Source organism: Hemiscyllium ocellatum, chromosome 6 (genome assembly GCF_020745735.1).
Source record: "Hemiscyllium ocellatum isolate sHemOce1 chromosome 6, sHemOce1.pat.X.cur, whole genome shotgun sequence".
Lineage (NCBI taxonomy): Eukaryota > Metazoa > Chordata > Chondrichthyes > Orectolobiformes > Hemiscylliidae > Hemiscyllium > Hemiscyllium ocellatum.
Window position 1 is genome coordinate 102,449,284 of NC_083406.1, and position 22,231 is coordinate 102,471,514.

The window sequence follows — 22,231 nt, forward strand, 5'->3', positions numbered from 1 at the left end:
AGATAGATGTGAAAATGTATGCAATACTATACATCAACTTGGGTCCAAATACCCATTCAATCTCACTAGAAAACATCTCAACTTAAAATTAAGCTTAATTTCTACTCTCAAATTTCAAGGCCACTGCGCTTGATGTGCACGAACGCTGGTTTGATAACTTCAAGTTAAGTATGTAGAAAGGGACTTAAAGAACTTAGCATTTTCTTCAATCTTCTTGCTTCTGAGTAGCAGGCTGTGTGCTCAAGTTCCATTCCAAAAATGTAACTCATAAGCAAAGGCAGGCACTCCAACAGAGTGAAGGTGTACTGCACTCTCAGAAGTGATATATTTTGGAAGAGACATTCAGTCCACAATCCATCCTCCTTCTTAGTTGGATATAAATGTTTCCATGGCATTAGTTCTCAAAGATTGCCCTAGTGCCTTGTTAAATATTCATTCATCAATATTAAAAGACAGCTAAAGCTGGTTATCATCATATTGCAGTTTGTGGGAGCTTGACATGTGTAAATTAGATGTTGCATTTCTTATATTTCCTTACTGTGGTTACCCTTCAAAAGTACTTAATTGAGTATTCGGTGCTTTGGGATGATGTGTGCTTGTGAAAGGTGCTGTATGTTTTTTTAAAAATTCATTCATGGGATGTAAGCTTCACTGGCTGGCCAGCATTTATTGCTCATTCCTAGTTTCCTGTGAGAAGGTGGTGTAAGCTATCTTCTTGAACCATTGCAGTCCATTTTACATAGGTACACCTTTAATGCTGTTAGGGCATGATGGTGGAGTTCCAGGAATTTGACCAGCAACAACAAAGAAACGGAGACATATTTCTAAGCCAGGACGGTGTATTTAATGCCCCAGTTCTTCTACATTTTAAAATCCTCTCATAGGTCATGGGAGTTACTGGTTGGCCAGCATTTACTGCCCAATCCTTGCTGCTTGCTACTTCCTGAATTACTGCCTTCCTACAAGAGGTAGACCCACAATGCTGCGATGAAGGAAATTCCAGGATTTTGACCAAGCAACAGTGAAGGAACGACAATGTATTTCCAATAAGGATGGTTCAAGGTTTGGAGTAAAACTTGCAGATAATGGTATTCTATTTATCTATTACCCTTGCCTTATAGATGAGAGCAGTTGTAAGTTTGGAAGATGCTGTATAAGGATGGCTGGTGAATTTGTGCAGTGCAGCTTCTAGATCGTACACACTGCTGCTATTTAGTGTCAGTGGCAGAAGGAGTGGACGCTTGTGGATATGATGCCAATCAAGCACCTGCTTGTCCTGGATTGTGTCAAGTTTCTTGAATGTTGTTGGAACAGTACTCATCCAGGCAAGTGGGGAATATTCCATCACACTCCTGACTTGTGCATTGTAGATGGTGAACTGACAATCTAATTCGACCTACCAGAACCTGGCTGATATCCCTCTAAACCCTTCCTATTCATTTACCCATCCAGATACCTTTTAAATGTTGCAATTGTACTAGCCTCCACCACTTCCTCTGGCAGCGCATTCCACACACACACCACCTTCTGTGAAAATAAGTTGTCCCGTAGGTCTCTTTTATTCCCATCCCAGGGAAAAGAGCTGGTCTATTTATCCTATCCATGCCCCTCATGATGCTCCAGGGAAAACAGCCCCAGCCTATTCAACCTCTCCCTATAGCTCAAATACTCCAACCCTGGCAACACCCTTGTAAATCTGTTCTGAACCCTTTCAAGTTTCACAACATCATCCCAATAGGAAGGAGACCAGAATTGCAGGCAATATTCCAAAAATGGCCTAACCAATGTCATGTACAGCCGCAACATGATCTCTCAACTCCTATACTCAATACTCTGACCAATAAAGGAAAGCATACCAAACACCTTCTTCACTATCCTATCTAACTGGAACTCTACTTTCAAGAAGCTATGAACCAGCACTCCGAAATCTCTTTGTTCAGCAACACTCCCTAGGACCTTACTATTAAGTGTATAAGTCCTGCTCTGAGTTGCTTTCCCAAAATGCAGTACTTCACATTTATCTAAATTAAACGTCATCTGCCACTCCTCAGCCCACTGGCCCATCTGATCAAGACCCTGTTGTATTCTGAGGTAACCTTTTTTGCTGTCCACTACACCTCCAATTTTGGTGTCATCTGCAAACTCACTAACTATAGCTCTTAAGTTGACTTCCAAATCATTTATATAGATGATAAAAAGTACAGGACCCAGCATTGATCCTAATAGCACTCACTGGTCACAGGCCTCCAGACTGAAAAACAACCCTCCACCACCATCCTCTGTCTTCTACCTTTGAGCCAGTTCTGTACCTAAATGGCTAGTTCTCCCTGTATTCCATGAGATCTAACCTTGCTAACCAGTATCCCATTGAGAACCTTGTCGAACACCTTACTGAAGTCCACATAGATCGTCTACCGCTCTGCCCTCATCAATCCTCTTCGTTACTTCTTCAAAAAAACTCAATCAAGTTTGTGAGACATGATTTCCCATGCACAAAGCCATGTTGACTATCCCTAATCAGTGCTTGCCTTTCCAAATACATGCTCATCCTGTCCCTCAGGATTCCCTCCAACAACCTGCCCACCACCGACGTGAGGCTCACCAGTCTATAGTTCCCTGATTTGTCCTTACCACCTTCCTCAATAGTGGTACTATGTTAGCCAACCTCCAGTCTTCCAGCACCTCACCTGTGACTATCGATGATACAACTATCTCAGCAAGAGGCCCAGCAATCACTTCCCTAGCTTTCCACAGAGTTTTAGAATACATCTGATCAGGTCCTGAGGATTTATATTGAACAAACCTAGATTGATCAGTCTTTTATCTTTTAGAATGGGTTGCAGGTTTCGATTCATTAGTATGTAAATACCAGAACTTTCTTCAAGTCACATTTCTGAGATAATTTAAGGTTTAATATATTAAAAATAAGTGACATCTCAGCTCAGACAATGCATTAAAGGTGTGAGGTTAGAGTCTGCATATAATTCCAATCTTGAGTCAGACTGGCTCTTTTTCCAAAGTAGTAATTTATAAAGCGTCACATGGATTATAAAAATATTGACTGCCTACAGATAATGTGCTTTTTGAACAAAATAGAATGTATCTGCAAATATAACTCTCTACTGAACCAAGGTTGAGTTCCTGGCATGATGGTAGTAGTTGTACAGAGGATACAGCAGGCCACGAGGTTACAGGTTGTGTTGAAGTATGGTTCTGCTGTTGTTAGTGGCCAATAGTGCCTCATGGATACCTAGCCCTGAGTTGATTGATCTATCAAAATCTGTCCCATTTAGCACAGTGAAAGTGTCATACAACATGCTGAAGTGTATCCTCAATATGAAGAGGTACTTTGTTTCGACAAGGACTGTGCAGTGGTTACTCTTATTGATACTATCATGGATAAATGTATCTGCAGCTGGTAGATTGGTGGGAATGAGGCCGAAGTATGTTTCTCCCTCTTGCCGGTTCCCTCACCAGCTGTCGCAATCTAGCAACTATATCCATTAGGACCTGGCCAGCTTGATCAGTAGTGCTGTTGGGCCACTCTTGGTGTCGGACATTGAAATTCCCAATCCAGAGTGTGTTTTGCAGCCTTGCCAGCCTCAGTGCTTCCTCCAAGTGTTGTTCAACATGGAAACACACACTGCTTCATCAGTTGAGGGAGGATGGTACAAGGTATGCACAGTTGGCTTCCTTGCCCTTGTTTCATGTGAAGCCCTGAGACATCATGGGGTCCATGGCAATATTGAGGACTCCCACGCAACTCCCTCCTGACTGTATACCACTGTGCTGCCACCTCGGCTGGGTCTGTCCTAGCGGTGTGACAGGAGATACCCAGGGATAGCGAAGGTGGTGTCTCAGATATTATCTGTAAGGTATGATTATGTGAATATCACTTGTGTCAAGTTGGTTCTTGACTAGTCTGTGAGACAGCTCTTCCAATTTTGGCATTAGCATCCAGCTGTTAGTAAGGAGGACTTTATAGGTTGGATAAGGCTTTTTTAGTAATTATAGTTTCCTGTGCCAAGATCGATGTCAGGTGGTTCATCCCTTTTCATTTCTTTGTTGAGACTTCATAACGATTGATAGAACTGAGTGGCTTGCTGGGCCATTTCGGATGGCAGTTGAGGGTCAACCATATTGCTGTGGATCTGGCATCACACATAGGCCAGATTGAATCAGGATGACAGATTTCCTTCTCTGAAGGATATCAGTGAACCAGGTGGGCTTTTCCAACAATCAGTAGTAGTTTCATAGTGATCATTAAATTATTAATTACAGATATTTTATTGAATTCAAACTCCCCCAGAATATTAACTGAGTTTCTGGATCAATAATTACTACTAAGCCGTTGTCTCCCCATATGGGTAGCGGTCACAGTTTGGATGATGTTATTTTAGGAGCCTTGGTGGATTTCTGCAGTGCATCTTCTAGACGATGCATACTGCTGCTAACGAGAGTCAGTGGTGGAAGCACTGAATGTTCGTAGATGTGGTGCCAAACAAGTCGGCTACTTTATCCTGGCTGGAGCAAGCTCCTTGTTAGGTGTTGTTGGAGCTGCCATGATCCAAGCAGGTGGCACCACTCTCCTGACTTGTACCTGTTTGTGGATGAATGGGTTTTATGAAATCAGAAAGTGTCAAATATTTAACCTGTGACCTGCTCTTTTGTAGCCATTGTATTTATATTGCCAGTCCAGTTTAGCTCTCATCCACGCTAACACCCAGAATGTTGATGGTAAGGGAACCAGTTGCAACACAAAGGAAAACAAAATTACGAAATGAGTTATGATGATCTGGAATGCACTGTCTGAAAGGTTGATAGAAGCAGAATCAAAAATACATTTTGAAATGAAAGTGACGAAAAGGGAGAACACTTGGAAAAAGCAAAGAACTGGGATTAATTGGGATGGTTTTTCAGGGAGCTGGCACAGGCATCCTGGGCGGAATGGCCTCTGCACTTTATGATTCCATCTGAACTATGTAACAGAAACTGCTGAACTTAGTTTATTTTGTCACTGCTCAAGCTGTTAAAAAAAAAGTACAAATGTCTGGAAGTTCTAATGGTATTAAAATTTTCCAAACTCAAGTGTTATCTATCCGCATCTTTTATTGAACAAGTAAAAATGTAATTGCATACTTGAAATGATAAACACTGAATTTACCTTAAAGCACTAAAGAGTGTAGTCCGTGAAGTTTGTGATAGTGGTTCTGAATACCCAGCACTGTGCATGCTGTATTCCATTTGCTGCAAGGACTGATGAAACCTTCGTACATTTTGCATGTGTTCCTCATGGCGGGAGGTTTGGATATCTATGTTGACTGATCTATTAAGATGTTGGAAACAGCATTTAAATTATAATTAGCCTCTATTTGATTATCTTACATTTAATACGAAAGACATCTCTGTCAATGGCTCAACCATGTTCATTATTTTAGCTCTTTATTTTTATAGAATCCCTACAGTGTGGAAGCAGGCCCATCGGCCCAACAAGTCCGCACTGACCCTCCGAAGAGTAACCCACCTAAACCCATTGCCTTACATTTACCCCTCACTAATACACCTAACCTAGGCATCCCTGAACATTATGGGCAATTTTGCATGGCCAATTCACATGGCCTGCAGGTCTTTGGATTGTGAGAGGAAACCGGAGCACCCAGAGGAAACCCATGCAGACATGGGGAGAATGTGCAAACTCCACACAGACAGTTGCCAAGGATGGAATCAAACCCGGGTTGTTGGCACTGTGAGGCAGCAATGCTCACCACTGAGCCACTGTGCTGCCCACAAGTTAAGCTTACTTGTCAAGCATGTCAATAATTTCTAGTCAGTCACAGCACAAAAGACATCAACACTCTCTTTTCCAAATTAACAGTTTTCATTTTTGTTATGCAACATTATAATTTTAGTTCAAATACATACCTATCATTAGCTGACAAAGGATCCGCATTCAAAGATGTGATAAGCTGTTCTGAATATTTGGAGATATGACTGGGGAAAGAGTTGTATGTGCCACTGGTCTTATATGATAATGATTCAAGAGTAGGAATCTGTAACATTAAAGTCACAGTATTATATTTAATACACTAAAATAAAGCACTTTAGAAACATAGAAAATACGAGTTGGAATAGGCCATTTCGCCCTTCTAGCCTGCTCAACCATTCATTATGATCATGGCTGATCATCCAATTCAAGCCTGTTCTTGTTTTTTATCCCACACCCTATTATCCTTTTAGCCCAAAGTGCTACATCCAACTCTTCTTGAAACCATACAATATTTTGGTCTTTACTGCTTTCACTACTCTGTGGGTGAATAAATTTCTCATCTCAAGCCTAAATTATTTCCCCTGGATCTGGTCTCCCCCACGATCAGGAATATCCTTCCTGTATCTACACTGTCCAATCCTGTTAGAATTTAGTAACTTTTTATGCAATCCCCCTCATATTCCAGCAAATATAATCCTAAAAGATTTAACTTCTCCTCATACATTCGTTCCACCATCTGAAGAATCACTCTGGGTTATTGTGGTCCCCTACATAGCAAGAACATTCTTCCTCAGCTGCACACAATACTCCAGGCGTGGTCTTACCAAAGCCCTGAATAACTGCAGCAAGATATCCCTGCTCCTGTACTTGAATCCTCTCACTATGAAGGCCAATATGCATTTTGCCCTCATTACTGATTAAACCTGCACATTACCTTCAGCAACTTGTGAACATGGACACCCAGGTCTTGGCGTGCATTTTCCTCCTTCAACTTATAGTGACTCAGATAATAATTTGCTTTCCAGTTTTAGTTACCAAAGTGCATAACTTCGCAATTATCTACATATTACGGCAACTGCCATGCACAGTTTGCATTGTCCACACAGTTTGCCCAAGTCACACTTAAGGATATCCACATTCTCCTCTCACTTCACAATCCCATCCAGCTTTCTGTCATCTGAAAATTTGGAGATATTACATTAAATTCCCTCATCTAATCATTAATATATTGTCTGAGTAGCTGGATCCAAACACTGATCCCTCTGATACCAGAGTAGTCATTGCCTGCTATTCAGGAAAAGACCTAATTATTCCTACTCTTTGTTTTCTATCTGCCAACCATTTATCTATCCATTACAATAGACTCTTTTATGCGGCTGTGATGAAAACCTCTAAAAGACCAAATAAACCACATCCACTGGATCTGTCTCATCAATTATATTAGCCAAATCCTCAAAGAATTCCAGTAGAATTGTCAAGCAAAGTTACTTTCCCTTTTGTCCCAGCAAATGCCTGTCCCTTAACTAATGTTATTAAAACCGATTATCTGATATTATTGGTTGTGTTTCCTGCAGCTTGTTGCATGCATATTTTATCCTTGTCATGCTTTCCAGTAATTCTCCATTGCTTTGCTATATCCTGAAATTATAAGATGGTATTTAAATGAAAGATTAGATGGGCCAACAGGCTGAGGAGTATGAGGTGGAGTTTTATTTAGATAAATGTGAGATGTTGCATTTTGGTGAGGTAAACCAGGGCAGGTCTTATATAGTTAATAGTAGGGCTCTGAGAAATGCTGCCGAACAAAGAGATCCAGGGTTGCAGGTGCATAGCTACTTCAAAGTGGAGTCGCAGGTAGACAGGGTGGTGAAGAAGACATGTGTCACGCTTGCCTTCGTTCGTCAGTGCATTGAGTACAGGAGCTGGGATGTCATGTTGCGGCTGTACAGACATTGGTGAGGCCACTTTTAGAATACTGCATTCAATATTGGACTCTGCTATTGAAAAAATGTTGTTAAAACTTGAAAGGATACAGAAAAGATTTACAAGGATGTTGTCAGGGTTGGAGGGTTTGAGCTACAGGGAGAGGCTGAATAGACTAAGGTGTTTCCCCTGGAACATCAGATATCGATGGGGGACCTTACAGAGGTTTATAAAATCATGTGGGGGAGGGGGCATGGATAGGGGAAATAGCCAAGGCAATTTCCCCAGGGTAAGGGAGTCCAAAAACTAGAGGGCATAAGTATTAGATGAGAGGGAAAGACTTAAAAGGGACCTGCAAGGCAACTTTTTTGTGCAAAGGGTGGTACATGTATGGAACGAACTGCCAGAAAAAGTGGAGGAAGTGGGTACAATTATAACATATAAAAGGCATCTGGATGGGTATATGAATAGGAACTGTTCAGAGGGATATGACCCAATGCTGGCGAAATGGAACTAGATTGGAATGGAACTAGATTAATGTAGAATATCTGGTTGGTGCGGACGAGTTGAACCGAAGGGTCTGTTTCTGTGAGATATAACTCCATGATTTCCCTTCTGTTAAGTCCATGCTGATTCTATCCAATACTGCCACTACTTTCCAAGTCTTCTGCTACTAGATCTTCTATAAAGGACTCTTGTATTTTCTCCACTATCAACGTCAGGCTGACCTACAATTCTCGATTTTCTCTCTAACTTTCTTTTTAAACAGAGAGGTTACATTAGCCACATTCCAAGTCTGTAAGACTCGTTCCAGAGTCTTTATAATCTTGGAAGATGACTACCAAAGCATTCAGTATCTCTATGGCAACTTCCTTAAGTACTCTGGTACATAGATTATCAGGCCCTGGGAATTTCTCTGACTTCAATCCCATCAATTTCCCTACTAATGCTGACTTCCTCTCACTAAACTCTGTGATCGCCATCATTTCTGGTGTACTATTGTGTCCTTCTTTGTGAACACAGAATTAATGTAGGTATTGAGTTTAGATTAGATTAGATTAGATTACTTACAGTGTGGAATGGGCAGTCATTTTTTTGTTGCTCATTGTAAATTGCTCTGTTTCTGATTTTTTCTTCAATTGTTTTCTCTTCACATATTTATAGAAACTTTTAGTCAGTTTTTATATTCCTCCCAAACTTATCTTCATTCTCTATTTTGTCTTTCTTAATCAACCACTTTGTCCTGCTTTGCTGAGTTCTAAACTACTCCCACTCCTCAGGTCAGTTGTATTTTCTGGCCAATTTCTATGCCTCTTCTTTGGGATCTAACAGTATCTCCAAGTTTCCTTGCAAACTTTGTTTGGCTTTTCCCCTTTCTTTCAAATCATTTCAGAAAAAATCATCTGTGCTGCAATAAACCCTATAAATAGCTCCTGAATGTTATAGTTCCCTTCTCGCTTGGAATAGCGCATGAATCGCTCTGCAGTTTCTCTGGTTGATAAGTGTTTGAGTGACACTAGCTTGATGTTGAACAGATTAACATTGTCAGCAGGTAGTGGAAGTTAGGTGAGAGAAGAGTTCTTCCTAGAATTCCCCCAAAGTCTGTCTTGAATCCTCTGCTGTATACAATTATTTATAGAAATCATATAAAGACAAACGCTTCCTGTAATATGTCAAAGAAGTATAATAAAACAAACTTCTGTGAAAGTTTAAGGGAGATTGAAGCAGACTTCTTAATATCACTATCAAACAAATGAGTTAAGGATGACAAACAGAATTTTAATGTATGTATGTTCATAGCAATAGACAGTGGAAAAGGAAACAAGACTCAATTTTGAAAAGCGTCCACAACGGCTCATCCTTGATGGGCTCTCATTCAACTACTGACACAACTCAATCATTGGTTTATAAGGTCAGATGAATTCAGGCCTGAGCATGAAATGTTTGTTGACTAACAAATGCATAATGGGAGGGAAGTGCATGTGGACTTAATGCGAAACAGATATAAAGAAAGAAATTACACTTTACAGCCAAAAGGTCATACTTGTTACATGGAAAACATAGCTGCAAAGCAAGGTTTCATAAGAGGCAATCAGATAATGAACAGATAAAATGAGAATACTGACAAGGACCAAGGTGAATTACCATACTCTTCATCAAAATAATATCAAAGGTCTTTTTTATGTTCATGAAAACAACCTTAGTTTAATATCTTATCAAATCTCAGCACTTCCAACAGAGCATTTCCTCATTATTGCTCTAGTCTGTTAGCCTAGATCAAATTTTCAAATTGACAGGATAGATGCTGACACACTGGTTTCCCATGTGGGACAGTCTAGAACCAGAGGGCGTAATCTCAAAATAAGACAATGTGGAGATGCCAGTGTTGGACTGGGCAGGTCACTTCACCTGATGTAAGAACAGCTCTCCAAAAGCTTGTCATTTTAAATAAACCTGTTGCACTATAACCTGGTGTCATGTGACTTCAGATTCTGAGCAAATTTAAGAAACAAATGAGGAATAATTTCTTTGAGCAGAGTAGTGAGTCTGTGAAATTCATTACTGCTGTTGAAGCTGGATCATTAAAAATATTCAAGGCTGTATAGGCAGATTTTTAATCAGAAAGGGGATGGACAAAGGCAGGAAAGTGGGATTTCACACTCTCAAATCTGTCATGACACATTGAATAGCAGAACAAACTTGATGGAACAAATGTACACCTTCTGCTACTCCATCCTTTAGCTTTATGAACAATTAAACAATTAACATAAGATAGAAGCTCTACAAATATTTCCATCCTTAATGATGAGGGAGCCCAGCATATTATAGCAAAAGACAAGGCTGAAGCATTTGCCACAATCTTCAGTCAGAAGTCCCAACTAGATGATTCATCTTGGCCACTTCAGGTACCAGGAGAAAGTGAGGACTGCAGATGCTGGAGATCAGAGCTGAAAATGTGTTGCTAGAAAGGTGCAGCAGGTCAGGCAGCATCCAAGGAGCAGGAGAATCGACGTTTCGGGCATGAGCCCTTCTTCAGGAATGGCTCAAGAAGAAGGGCTCATGCCTGAAACGTCGATTCTCCTGCTCCTTGGATGCTGCCTGACCTGCTGCGCCTTTCCAGCAACACATTTTCAGCACTTCAGGTACCAAACATCATTGATATGAATATTCAACAAAATTGATTCACTCCACATAATCAGAAGAAATGGCTGAAGATACAGGATTTTACCAGGCTATGGTCTTGACAACACTCCAGTAATAGTATGGAAGAGTTGTGCTCCAGAACTTGCCACAACTTTGGTCAAGCTGTTCCACTGCAGCTACAACACTGACTATTTGAAATATTGCATAATGGAGGCCAAATCCTACCTGGTCAATTAGTGTCCTGGTAGTACACTCTCAATTGCCAACAAATAAAAGGTGTTGTCAACAATACTACCAAGTGAAACTTGTAAAGGAGTAACTTGTTCAGTGATATTCAGTTTCTGTTCTGCCAGGGATAGTCAGCTTCTGACTTCATTGCAGCTTTGGTTCAAACATGGGCAAGAGCACTGAATTGTAGGGTCAATGTGAGGGTGACTGCCCTTGACATCAAGGCAGCGTTTTACAGAGTGTGTCATCAAAGAGACCTAGCAAAACTTGAGTCTATGGGAAGGAAAGGAAGTACGTGGTGGTGGTTGAAGTCAAACCTAATTCAAAAGAAGATGGTTGAGGTTATTAGAGGTCAATTCAAACACGTGATTTCTACCATCTTGAACGATAACAGCAGTTGATGTATGGCACACCACAATTTGTAAGTTAAATTAGTTAAGGATTAAAGCTTTAGCCATATAGTCAGCAATAAAACAAAACTAGCAAAGCATGTGGGAGCTACAAATGCACAGAAAAATGAATAACAAGTGAGACATTGAGACTGTCAAGGTCAGCAGGGGAGAAGTCATACTATCAGAGGCCTTGGCAAAAAGAACAGACAATGCCAATGAAAGATTGTGAGAAAATAAAGATTGAAGCATGGGAGCTTCTAAATATTTGCTGTAATCTGTATTATAAATCTCGAAGGTGTTCTGTGACCCACCAGAATGAGCTTTAAATTTGGCTGTAAGGCTTTCTTCCATACATGTGAATTAAATAAATGAACTTGTCCAATTTGCCTGAAGTCCTCGTTCTCAAGTTGATCCCCATTTCCTCACATGGGGAAGGATTGGCCTAGTGGCATTATTGCTGGACTATTAATCCCAGACCCTCAACAAATGTTCTGGGGACAGAGTTGGAATCTTGCCATGGCAGATGGTGGAATTTGAATTCAATTAAAAACAAAATCAGGAATTAAAATTCTATTGAAAGAAATGAAATTAGATGGACCACCTGGCATTGACATAGGACACTGAAATAGAAATGGCAGAAACAGCACTGTTGACCCGACAAAAATCATCCATACTAACATCTGGGGCCAGTACCAAACTTGAGAGCTGTTTCTCAGACTAATCAAGCAACAGTCTGACATAATCGAGGTGCTGCATTTGGGAAAGCAAATCTTAACAGGTCTTATACACTTAATGGTAAGGTCCTAGGAGGTGTTGCTGAACAAACAAACTTTGGAGTGCAGTTTCATAGCTCCTTGATAGTGGAGTTGCAGGTAGATGGGATCGTGAAGAAGGCGTTTGGTATGCTTTCTTTTATTGGTATTGAGTATAGGAGTTGGAATGTCATGTTGTGGCTGTACAGGACATTGGTTAGACCACTGTTGGAATATTGCATGCAATTCTGGTCTCCTTCCTATAGGAAGGATGTTGTGAAACTTGAAAGGGTTCAGAAAAGATTTACAAGGATTCACTACCACCTGATGAAGGAGCGACGCTCCGAAAGCTAGTGTGCTTCCAATTAAACCTGTTGGACTATAACCTGGTGATTTTTACCTTTGTACAAGGATGTTGCCAGGATTGCAGGATTTGAGCTATAGGGAGGGGCTGAACAGGCTGGGGCTGTTTACCCTAGAGTGTCAAAGGTTGAGGGGTGACCTAATCGAGATTTACAAAATCATGAGGGGCATGGATAGGATAAATAGACTGAGCATCCTTGAGGCTTTGTGGACCATCAACAGCAGAATTGTACTCCACCACAGTCTCTAACCTCATGGCCTGGCATATCCCCACTCAACCTCTACCATCAAGCCAGGAGATCAACCTGGGTTCAATGGAGAATATAGAAGAGCATGCTAGGTGTTGAACTAAACACAACTAAAAACCTGGTGAAGCTACAGGACTACATGAATGCCTCCTCCAATGGTCCACAGCTTCACAAATGTCAGTATTCAATGTGAGGGGAGAATGACAACCCCTTGATATCAAGGTGGTATTTGACTGAGTGTGGCATCAAGGAGCCCTAGCAAAACTGGAATCAATAGGTATTGGGGGCAAACGTTCCACTGGTTGGAGTCATACCTGGCACATTGTAAGATGGTTACAGTTGTTGGATCTAAGTTCCAGGACACCTCAGAGAAATGTTCTAGGCCCAATTATCATCAGTTGCTTCATTCATGACATCCCCTCCACCATAAGGTCAGAAGTGAGGACATTTAATGATGATTGCACCATGTTCAGCACCATGTGAGAATCCTCATGATATGAAGCAGTCCATGTTCAAATGCAACAAGATCTGGACAATATTCACCCAGGTTTGGGCTGACAAGTGGCAAATAACATTTGCCTTACAGAAATGGCAGGCCAATAAGTGACAAGCCAACCACTGCCCTTTGATATTCAATGGCATTACCATTACTGAATCCCATTCTATCAAACTTTGGGTTACCATTCACCAGAAACTCAACAGTACTCGCCATATAAACACAGTGGCTACAAGAGCAGGTCAGAGCATCAGAATATTGTGGCAATAACTCAACCTCCTGACTGCTGAAAGCCTATCTACTATCTACAAGACATAGAGGAATATAAAGACTGCACATGCTGAAGATCAGAGTCAAAAAATGTGGCACTGGTAAAGCACAGCAGGCCATCCAGCATCTGAAAAACAGGAGTGTTCATGTTTCATGCAAAAACCCTTCATCAGCAATGTGGGGGTGGCAGTGGGTGGGGAAATGGGGGCTGAGATAAATTAGCGGGTGGGGGTGGGGAGAAAGATAGTTGGGAGGGTGATGGGTACATGCAGGTGGGAACTGATGGTTATAGGTTGGAAGGGAGAGTGGAGTGGATAGATGGGAAGGAAGATGGACAGATAGGACAGTTCAAGATGGTGGTGCTGTCGCAAGTAGTATAAAACCTGTGCATACATCTACCCCGCCCCTCACCTCCATCCAAGGCCCCAAAGGATCCTTTCACATCTGGCAGAGATTTTCCTGTACACCCAAACACTTCATCTGCTGTGTCCATTGCTCTCAATTTGGTCTCCTCTACTCTGGGGAGACAGGACACCAATGAGCAGAATGTTTCAGGGAACATTTCTGAGACTGACACACCAAACAACCCCAAAACCCTGTGGTCAACCACTTCAACTGCTCCTCCCACTCCACCAACGATATGCAAGTCCTAAGCCTTCTCCATTGCCAAATCCAAGCCACCTGACGACTGGAGGAAGAGCCTCTTATCTTCCACCTTGTGACCCTCCAAACACATGGCATCAACGTTGACTTTACAAGTTTCCTGATCTCTGCTCCAACTTCATCTCAGATCCAACCATCCAACTCTGCATCGCCCTCTTGAACTGTCCAACCAGTCCATCTTTGTTCCCACCTATCCAGTCCACCCTCCCCTTCGACCTATCACCATCACCCCACTCTATCTATTGCCTTCCAAACTACCTTGCCCCCACCCCCAACCTTCCTATTGATCTCTCAGCTATGCCTCCTACCCCTCACGTTCCTGATGAAGGGCTTATGCCTGAATCATCGACTCTGCTGTGCTTTTCCAGTGCCACACTTTTCGACGCAAGTCAGAGGAATGATGGAATACTCCTTACTTGCCTGAATGAGTGCAACTCCCACAACATTCAAGAAGCTTGGCACCATTTAGGACAAAGCAGCCTACATGCTAGACACCACATCCACAAGCACCCACTCCCTCCACCACTGATGCACAGTAACAGCAGTGTGTACCATCTACAAGAAGCATTGCAGAAATTCACTGAAGATCCTCAGACAGCATCTTCTAAATCCAAGACCACTTACATCTAGAATTCCATTAAAGACATTGAAACACCACCACCTGCAAATTCCCCTCCAAACTACTCACCATCCTGACTTGGAAATATATTGCCATTCCTTCTGTCACTCCCTCAGAGCATTGTGTATAATGCACAGCATGTGGACTGCAACGATTCAAGAAGAAAGCTCATCATCACCTTCCCAAGGACAACAAGGAATAGGCAATAATTGCTGGCCAGCCAGCAACGCCCATGTCTCACGAATAAAAAAAAACCTAGAAGAACAATGGCAGTAGGTGCCAGGCATATCACAAACTGCAAATTTCCTTCAAGCCAGACACCGTCCTGATTTGAAATGATAAAATTGTTCTTTCATTGTCACTAGCTCAAAATCTTGAAACTCCCTTCACAACAGTACCATGGATTTTGCTACATCCCAGGGCTGCAGTAGTTCAAAATAGCAGGACATCACCACCTTCTGCAGGGCAATTAGTGATGTCAGGTGAAGGGACAGCACTTTGAAAGCCTGTGATTTCAAATAAATGGGTTGGACTATAACTTGGTGCCATGTGATTTTTGACCCTGTCCACGCCAGTCCAACACCAGCACCTCCACATCAAAAACTTCAGAATTAGGAAAATGAATCTCAAAAGAATGGAGAAAAATGCCCTAACTAGGTGGCTATATTTCAAAAAGTGACATTAGCTGTAAGGCATCAATTATTTTACAGAGGAAAGACACAAATGCTACTTCAATTCCTTTGGGAGAAAAAGTAGAAATGGGTCATTCAGAATGTAAACCTTCCTACCACATTTGGCTATAGAACCCATTAAAACAGCCTTTTGCACTGGAACAATTTTAACACAAACAGCTAACTAGCTTTAACTTTTACACAGATCATGTACTGGTGATAATGCAGAATACAGTAATTGTCACAGCAAAGTTTTCAATTCCTCAGTGAATCACACAGGAAATTTAAATTAGTTATTAAAGTCTGTTGTGGTTCTGCTCGCCGAGCTGGAAGTTGTTGCTGCAAACGTTTCGTTCCCTGGCTAGGGAACATCATCAGTGCTGTTGGAGCCTCGTGTGAAGCGCTGCTTTGATGTTTCTTCCGGTATTTATATTGGTTTGTTCTTGCCGCTTCCGGGTGTCAGTTTCAGCTGCAGTGATTTGTATGTGGGGTCCAGGTCGATGTGTCTGTTGATGGATGTTCTTGCCGTTTCCGGGTGTCAGTTTCAGCTGTAGTGGTTTGTATATGGTGTCCAGGTCAATGTGTCTGTTAATGGAGTTTGGGGATGAATGCCATGCTTCTAGGAATTCTCTGGCTGTTCTCTGTCTGGCTTGTCCTATGATAGTGGTGTTTTCCCAGTCAAATTCATGTTGCTGGTTGTCTGAGTGTATGGCTACTAGAGATAGCTGGTCGTGTCGTTTTGTGGCTAGCTGATGTTCATGGATGCGGATTGTTAGCTGTCTTCCTGTTTGTCCTATATAGTGTTTTGTGCAGTCCTTGCATGGTATTTTGGAACACCCATGGGATCACCAATCTCGGGACTCATAGCAGAGGCAGTTATGCAAAGGTTAGAACATACAGCCATACCACAAATCCAACCGAAACTCTGGATCAGATATGTTGATGACACCTTTGTAATCATCAAAAACACAGATATAGAAAAAACACACCGAATCATCAACGCCACACTCACAGGAATCCGATTCACACGAGAAGAGGAAAAGGATAGCCAACTCCCATTCCTAGACGTGTTAGTAGAGAGAACACCCAACGGAGAATTCACCACAAGGGTACACAGGAAACCAACACACACAGACCAAGTCCTAAACTATGAAAGTAACCACCCCAACACACACAAACGAAGTTGCATCACGACACTATTCAAAAGGGCCACAACACACTGCAGTACACCAGAACTGCGAAAAGAGGAAGAGGAACATCTATACAAGGTATTCGCCAAAAACGGATACCCACGCAACTTTATCACCAGATGCCTAAGAGATAGACCGAGGAACGAGGACATGCCACAACCAAAAGGACTAGCCACTCTACCATACGTCAGGAGCGTCTCAGAACTGACAGCCAGACTACTGTGACCCTTAGGACTCATAACAGCACACAAGCCAACATCCACACTCAGACAACAACTCACTAGAACAAAGGACCCAATACCCAGCATGAGCCAAACTAACGTAGTTTACAAAATACCATGCAAGGACTGCACAAAACACTATATAGGACAACCAGCAACATGAATTTGACTGGGAAAACACCACTATCATAGGACAAGCCAGACAGAGAACAGCCAGAGAATTCCTAGAAGCATGGCATTCATCCCCAAACTCCATTAACAGACACATTGACCTGGACACCATATACAAACCACTACAGCTGAAACTGACACCCGGAAACGGCAAGAACATCCATCAACAGACACATCGACCTGGACCCCACATACAAATCACTGCAGCTGAAACTGACACCCGGAAGCGGCAAGAACAAACCAATATAAATACCGGAAGAAACATCAAAGCAGCGCTTCACACGAGGCTCCAACAGCACTGATGATGTTCCCTAGCCAGGGAACGAAACGTTTGCAGCAAAAACTTCCAGCTCGGCGAGCAGAACCACAACAACGGATACCCGAGCTACAAATCTTCAATCAGATTTTATTAAAGTCTGGTTGAAGATTTGTAGCTCAGGTGTCCGTTGTTGTGGTTCTGTTCGCCGAGCTGGAAGTTTTTGCTGCAAACGTTTCGTTCCCTGGCTAGTTAGTTATTTTTAAAAACCTGTCAAAACTAGATAGATCAAATACCGAACAAAAATAGAATGCTCATAAAACCTGAACACTGTTTAGGGCTATTTGCAACATTCTCAAACATATCTGACCCAGAGACGGAAGTCTGGCCACATTCTCTAAGACCATAAGACAAAGGGACAAGAGTAGGCTGTTTGGCCCCTCAAGCCTGCTCCACCATTCAATAGGATCATGACTGATCCAAAATTCTTCAGGTTCACCTTCCTATCTTTTCCCCATAACCCTTGACTCTCCTACTGACCAAGACTCAGCCTTAAATACACACAAGGATTCTGCCCCCACCACAAGGAGTTCAAAAGACTCAATCCCGAGAGAGGAAATTCCTTTTCATCTCAGTTTTAAATTGGCACCCCTTTATTGGGGGCTTTGCCTTGTAATCCTAGCCTCTTCCATGAGGGGAGACATCTTCTCAGTGTTTATCCTGTCAAGCCTCTTTTCCCATTTTTTACCTGCCTGTTTTAACTGCTGTAACAACGCCTAACTTCATCCTCATCACATCTCAGCTGCCACTGTACCCCTTGTGCATTGCTACTATTAGACATTTATTGTAATGCATTCCTGGCTCATATCTTATTAAGGGTCTGTTAGTTCAGTTGGTTGGACAAGCTGATTTGCAACGCACATTCAAATCCTGCACAGGTTGAGGTTTTCAGGAAGGTTCCTTCTTCTCAACCTCTCGCATTGTCTAAGGTGTGATATCAGGTTAAACTGCCAACTGTCACTCTCTCTAATGACAGAGGAGCCCTATGGTTCTTGGGAACTATGGCAACAACTTCTACTTCTAGTGTCTTGCTTGCTACTCTTTATAAATGCAAAGCCATTTGCTTCTTGTGCCCTTACTCAGGCCTAGTCTTGTCCACCCATCACAGATGCTTGGTAACTAACATCGTCTCCATTCAAGCAATGACTCAATTTAAATACTCTAACAATTGTTTGCTTATCTTCCATGCATCTGCCCTTCAGCATGTGTACTCAAACATCTCTGCCCACTGTAATATCCTTGATTTTAATTGATCCACCATTGGTGACTGTGCCATTCATTACATATAGTTTTATAGCATAGAAGGAGGCCATTTAGCCCATCATGGTTGTTCAAATGAGCACTTTTACCCGGTACCAATTTCCTGTTCCCCCAAAACCTTGCATATCATTTTTATCCAAAGCGAACAAATGCCTTCTTACAGTTGCCTCGGCCCCAAGCCCTGAAATTTCCTCCACCTCTCTCTCTCTTTCTTTTATGACAATAATTGAAACTTCTCTTTGGTCAAACGTTTAACCACTTTTAATGTAATATCACCTTATGTGGCTCAGTCTCAAATTTTGATTTATAATGTGCCTGTGAAATGCTTTGGTTGTTTTATTACATTAAAGGTGGTGCATAAACATAAGTTGCTGGGTATGACTATGAGGATATCTCCAAAAATGGTCTATGTCATTTAAGAATCTCAATAGTGACTCTTGAAAACAGAAATTCATTTTTAGCAGTTCAACTGAATATGTTTTTAAAAAATATGGAGACTTGGCTGACAAATGAAAATCAGTTGACTCTGCATCTGTGCTTTCAAAAAGCTTTGACCAAATACCACATCAAAACCTGCTTAGCAAGGTTGCATTTTGTTAGACAGTTATTAGTTGGATGATTACTGCGTTTGGATTTTTTTTTAGGGCAGCTGTCATGCTTGATGGCTAGCCAATAGAGAAAATTCACAGAAATCCGTATTAGTTTTGTTCTCTTCACTACTTATGTTAGGACGTACAGCAGACAAGAAAGAATTCAAATGGTACCCTGGCCTTCACAGCATGAGGATTTGAGTAAAGGGATGCCTTCTGCAATTATACAGGAGCTTACTGAGATCGCACCTTGAAAACTGTGCAGTTCTGGTTTCCTTATTTGAGGAAGAATGTTCTTGTTGTAGCAGGCATGCAGCGAAAGTTTACCATGGGATAGCAGAATTGACATTTGAGGAGGAGTTTAATCGTTTAGGATTATATCTGTTGGAGTTAAGAATGAGGAGGGATCTCACAGAAACCTATAAAATTCCAACAGGCTGGATGCTGCAATTAGGTTTCTGATGGCCAAGGAGTCCAGAACCAGGGATGACAGTCTAAGGATATGGAGTAAACCACTTAGGACTGAGAGGAGGAGACATTTCTTCCATAGAGAGCAGTGAGTGAAATAACTCTGCAGAGGCCAGTATCCATCACCAAGTCACCCTTTATTTACATGTGGAGAGTCCTTGACACTGATCCAGCATTCTCATGAGCCAGCTCTGAGTGAACAGAACCTTTGACACGCTTCTCTATATCTGTCAGCCAGGGCTCTCTTATTGACTCAGGTTAACAGCCCCAATCAGGAAACTCACATTCTAATATGCCGACCTGGCTGACCTTGTTACAACCACTACAGTGAGTTTGCGAAATTTACAATCACAGAAAGCAATCGAGGCCAGAATACTGTACGATTTCAAGAAGCAGTTGAATATAGCATCTGGGGCTAAAGGGATGAAAGGATATTGGAAAAACAGTAAAAACAGGCAATTGGGTTGGATGATTCGTCATGATCATAATGAATGGCTAAGCAGGCTTGAAGGGCCAAATGGCCTACTCCCGCTCCAATTTTCTATGTCAGGTTAACTCAGGTGGCAGCATGCTTGCCTTAGAATCAGAATGTTACAGGTTTAAAGTCCCACTCCAGAGATGGACCTCTCAATGCAGTACTGAGAGGTCACTGCACTGTGGATGGTGCATCTTTTAATCCACCACACCCACCAGTTGACATAAATGATCCCCTAGCTAATTCAAAGTGCTTGATATGCAGCACCTGTTGGACTGTTCCAGTCAAGAGTACCATTTCAGTGCACCACTCAGCTGAGATCAGCTATAATCAACAGAGAATAACTATGGTTCTCTGACTTGGAATGACTGGAAATGAAGCTTAGAGAAAACAGAGTTCTTAATCCATACCTTCAGAATCAAAGTATTTATTTTTGCCACAAAATCATTTCAAAAAGTACTTACAGAAACTGCTGGTTGTTTGTGTGTTTGGGTCCATCTTCTCCCCCTCAGGTGATGGATATTTTCCAAAGGAGTGATTGCTACTTTAAGTTGTCCTTGGCAGTGACCACTAAAGTCAGTGATATTGTACCAACCACATATGCATAGAAATCCAGATAATAAAGCAGAAAGATCTACAGATGCAAACCCTACAACCCGATCAATAGCTAGGACATAAAACAAAATATTTATTAGAACATGATAATGAAGTGATGTGATGACATGACTTTATTATTTACATTTTATAGCACTGTCACTGACCATAGAAAGAACACTTTCTTCCTAATGATTCAAGGTGCATCACAAGCAAGTCATTTAACCTCAGGCTCTCCTTTTCTGTGAATCATTTATAAAGATACAGCTAGATAGTACCGACTTGCCAAATTGCTATTAGATAACATTAACATGCCTTTAACCTCATCTTTATTTTAAAAATCGCACACACTAATAGCCACTTCCAAGGACTTTTAAGATTAACAGTGCACTCACATAATTTATAATTTTTAAAATTTCATATAAAGTTCTACTTTTTTCTCCTTTCTGATTTATGTCCTTGAAATTCCACAGCTCGAGAAGCCATCAAGAATCTTTGCAAACTTTCAATCAGAATGGGACTATTTGTAGGCAAAATGGCCATTGAGAGCACACTACAGTGGAGCCCGACCAAATTCTCACTTGACGCCCACGTGTACTTTCCAGCAAGGGTCACTGTATAGTGATTAGTTATGACTGATTTGCTCCTGCATGAGTTGAGATATGTTCATGGTCAAGAGTACCATTTCGGTGCACCACTCAGCTGAGATCAGCTATAATCAACAGAGAATAACTATGGTCCACTGACTCGGAATGACTGGAAATGAAATCTCTCATTGTTGTTTGGCTATGCTGTTTCCCAATTTGGCACAAGTTTTTTTTAAGCTACTTTCTTTTATTTGTTTATTAAATGAATCATTTTTCATTTTCTTTCCAGTTTATGATCAGATTATCATCTAAAATTTGCTTTAGAATGCTTGCAGACATGTGATTCATTTAAGGTAATTATGTGTAGCATTCTACATCGACTCAGTTTTACAACATATATTAGAGTTCAGCCTGTTCTGATTATGTACATTAAAGATCGAAAATAAATATTAATTTATTTATTAGTCTCTATTCTGCACCATGCATATTTTTTGCATTCTGTGGATACATTTTGTAGATTAAGTTTTAAAGAAATGGAATCTTAACATAAACAAATAAGCCGAATAAATTACGTTTTATAGCAGTTACCTGCTTTATGCCACACTTTAAAAACCAGAGTTTGCTGTGGATCCAGTAACAATTCTTTGGCCAGCCTGCAGTTGCACAAATAAAAGCCACTTTAAACATTAAAATTAGTTAACAATATTTAGTTGAAAGAAATTCTTGCACATGCAGAACTGAATGTCAGACAAGCAGTGTGATAAATCAAAAGCAATGGTGGGACCAAGAAAGATGGTAGTGAGGTAGAACTGGATGCTTTAAG

The 22,231-nt window shown here is 41.4% G+C and overlaps 1 protein-coding gene across 1 annotated transcript in view; it reads right to left on the bottom strand.

Moving 5' to 3' along the window:
• Positions 1 to 22,231, bottom strand: part of c2cd3 (C2 domain containing 3 centriole elongation regulator) — a 163,303-nt gene that overhangs the window by 41,270 nt on the left and 99,802 nt on the right. Inside the window, exons 26-29 of the mRNA XM_060826212.1 lie at positions 21,997 to 22,061; positions 20,692 to 20,894; positions 5,923 to 6,050; positions 5,165 to 5,326 (exon numbers count right to left, since the gene is read on the bottom strand). Coding sequence (XP_060682195.1) covers positions 5,165 to 5,326; positions 5,923 to 6,050; positions 20,692 to 20,894; positions 21,997 to 22,061 — 558 coding nt within the window. The remainder of the gene's footprint in view (positions 1 to 5,164; positions 5,327 to 5,922; positions 6,051 to 20,691; positions 20,895 to 21,996; positions 22,062 to 22,231) is intronic.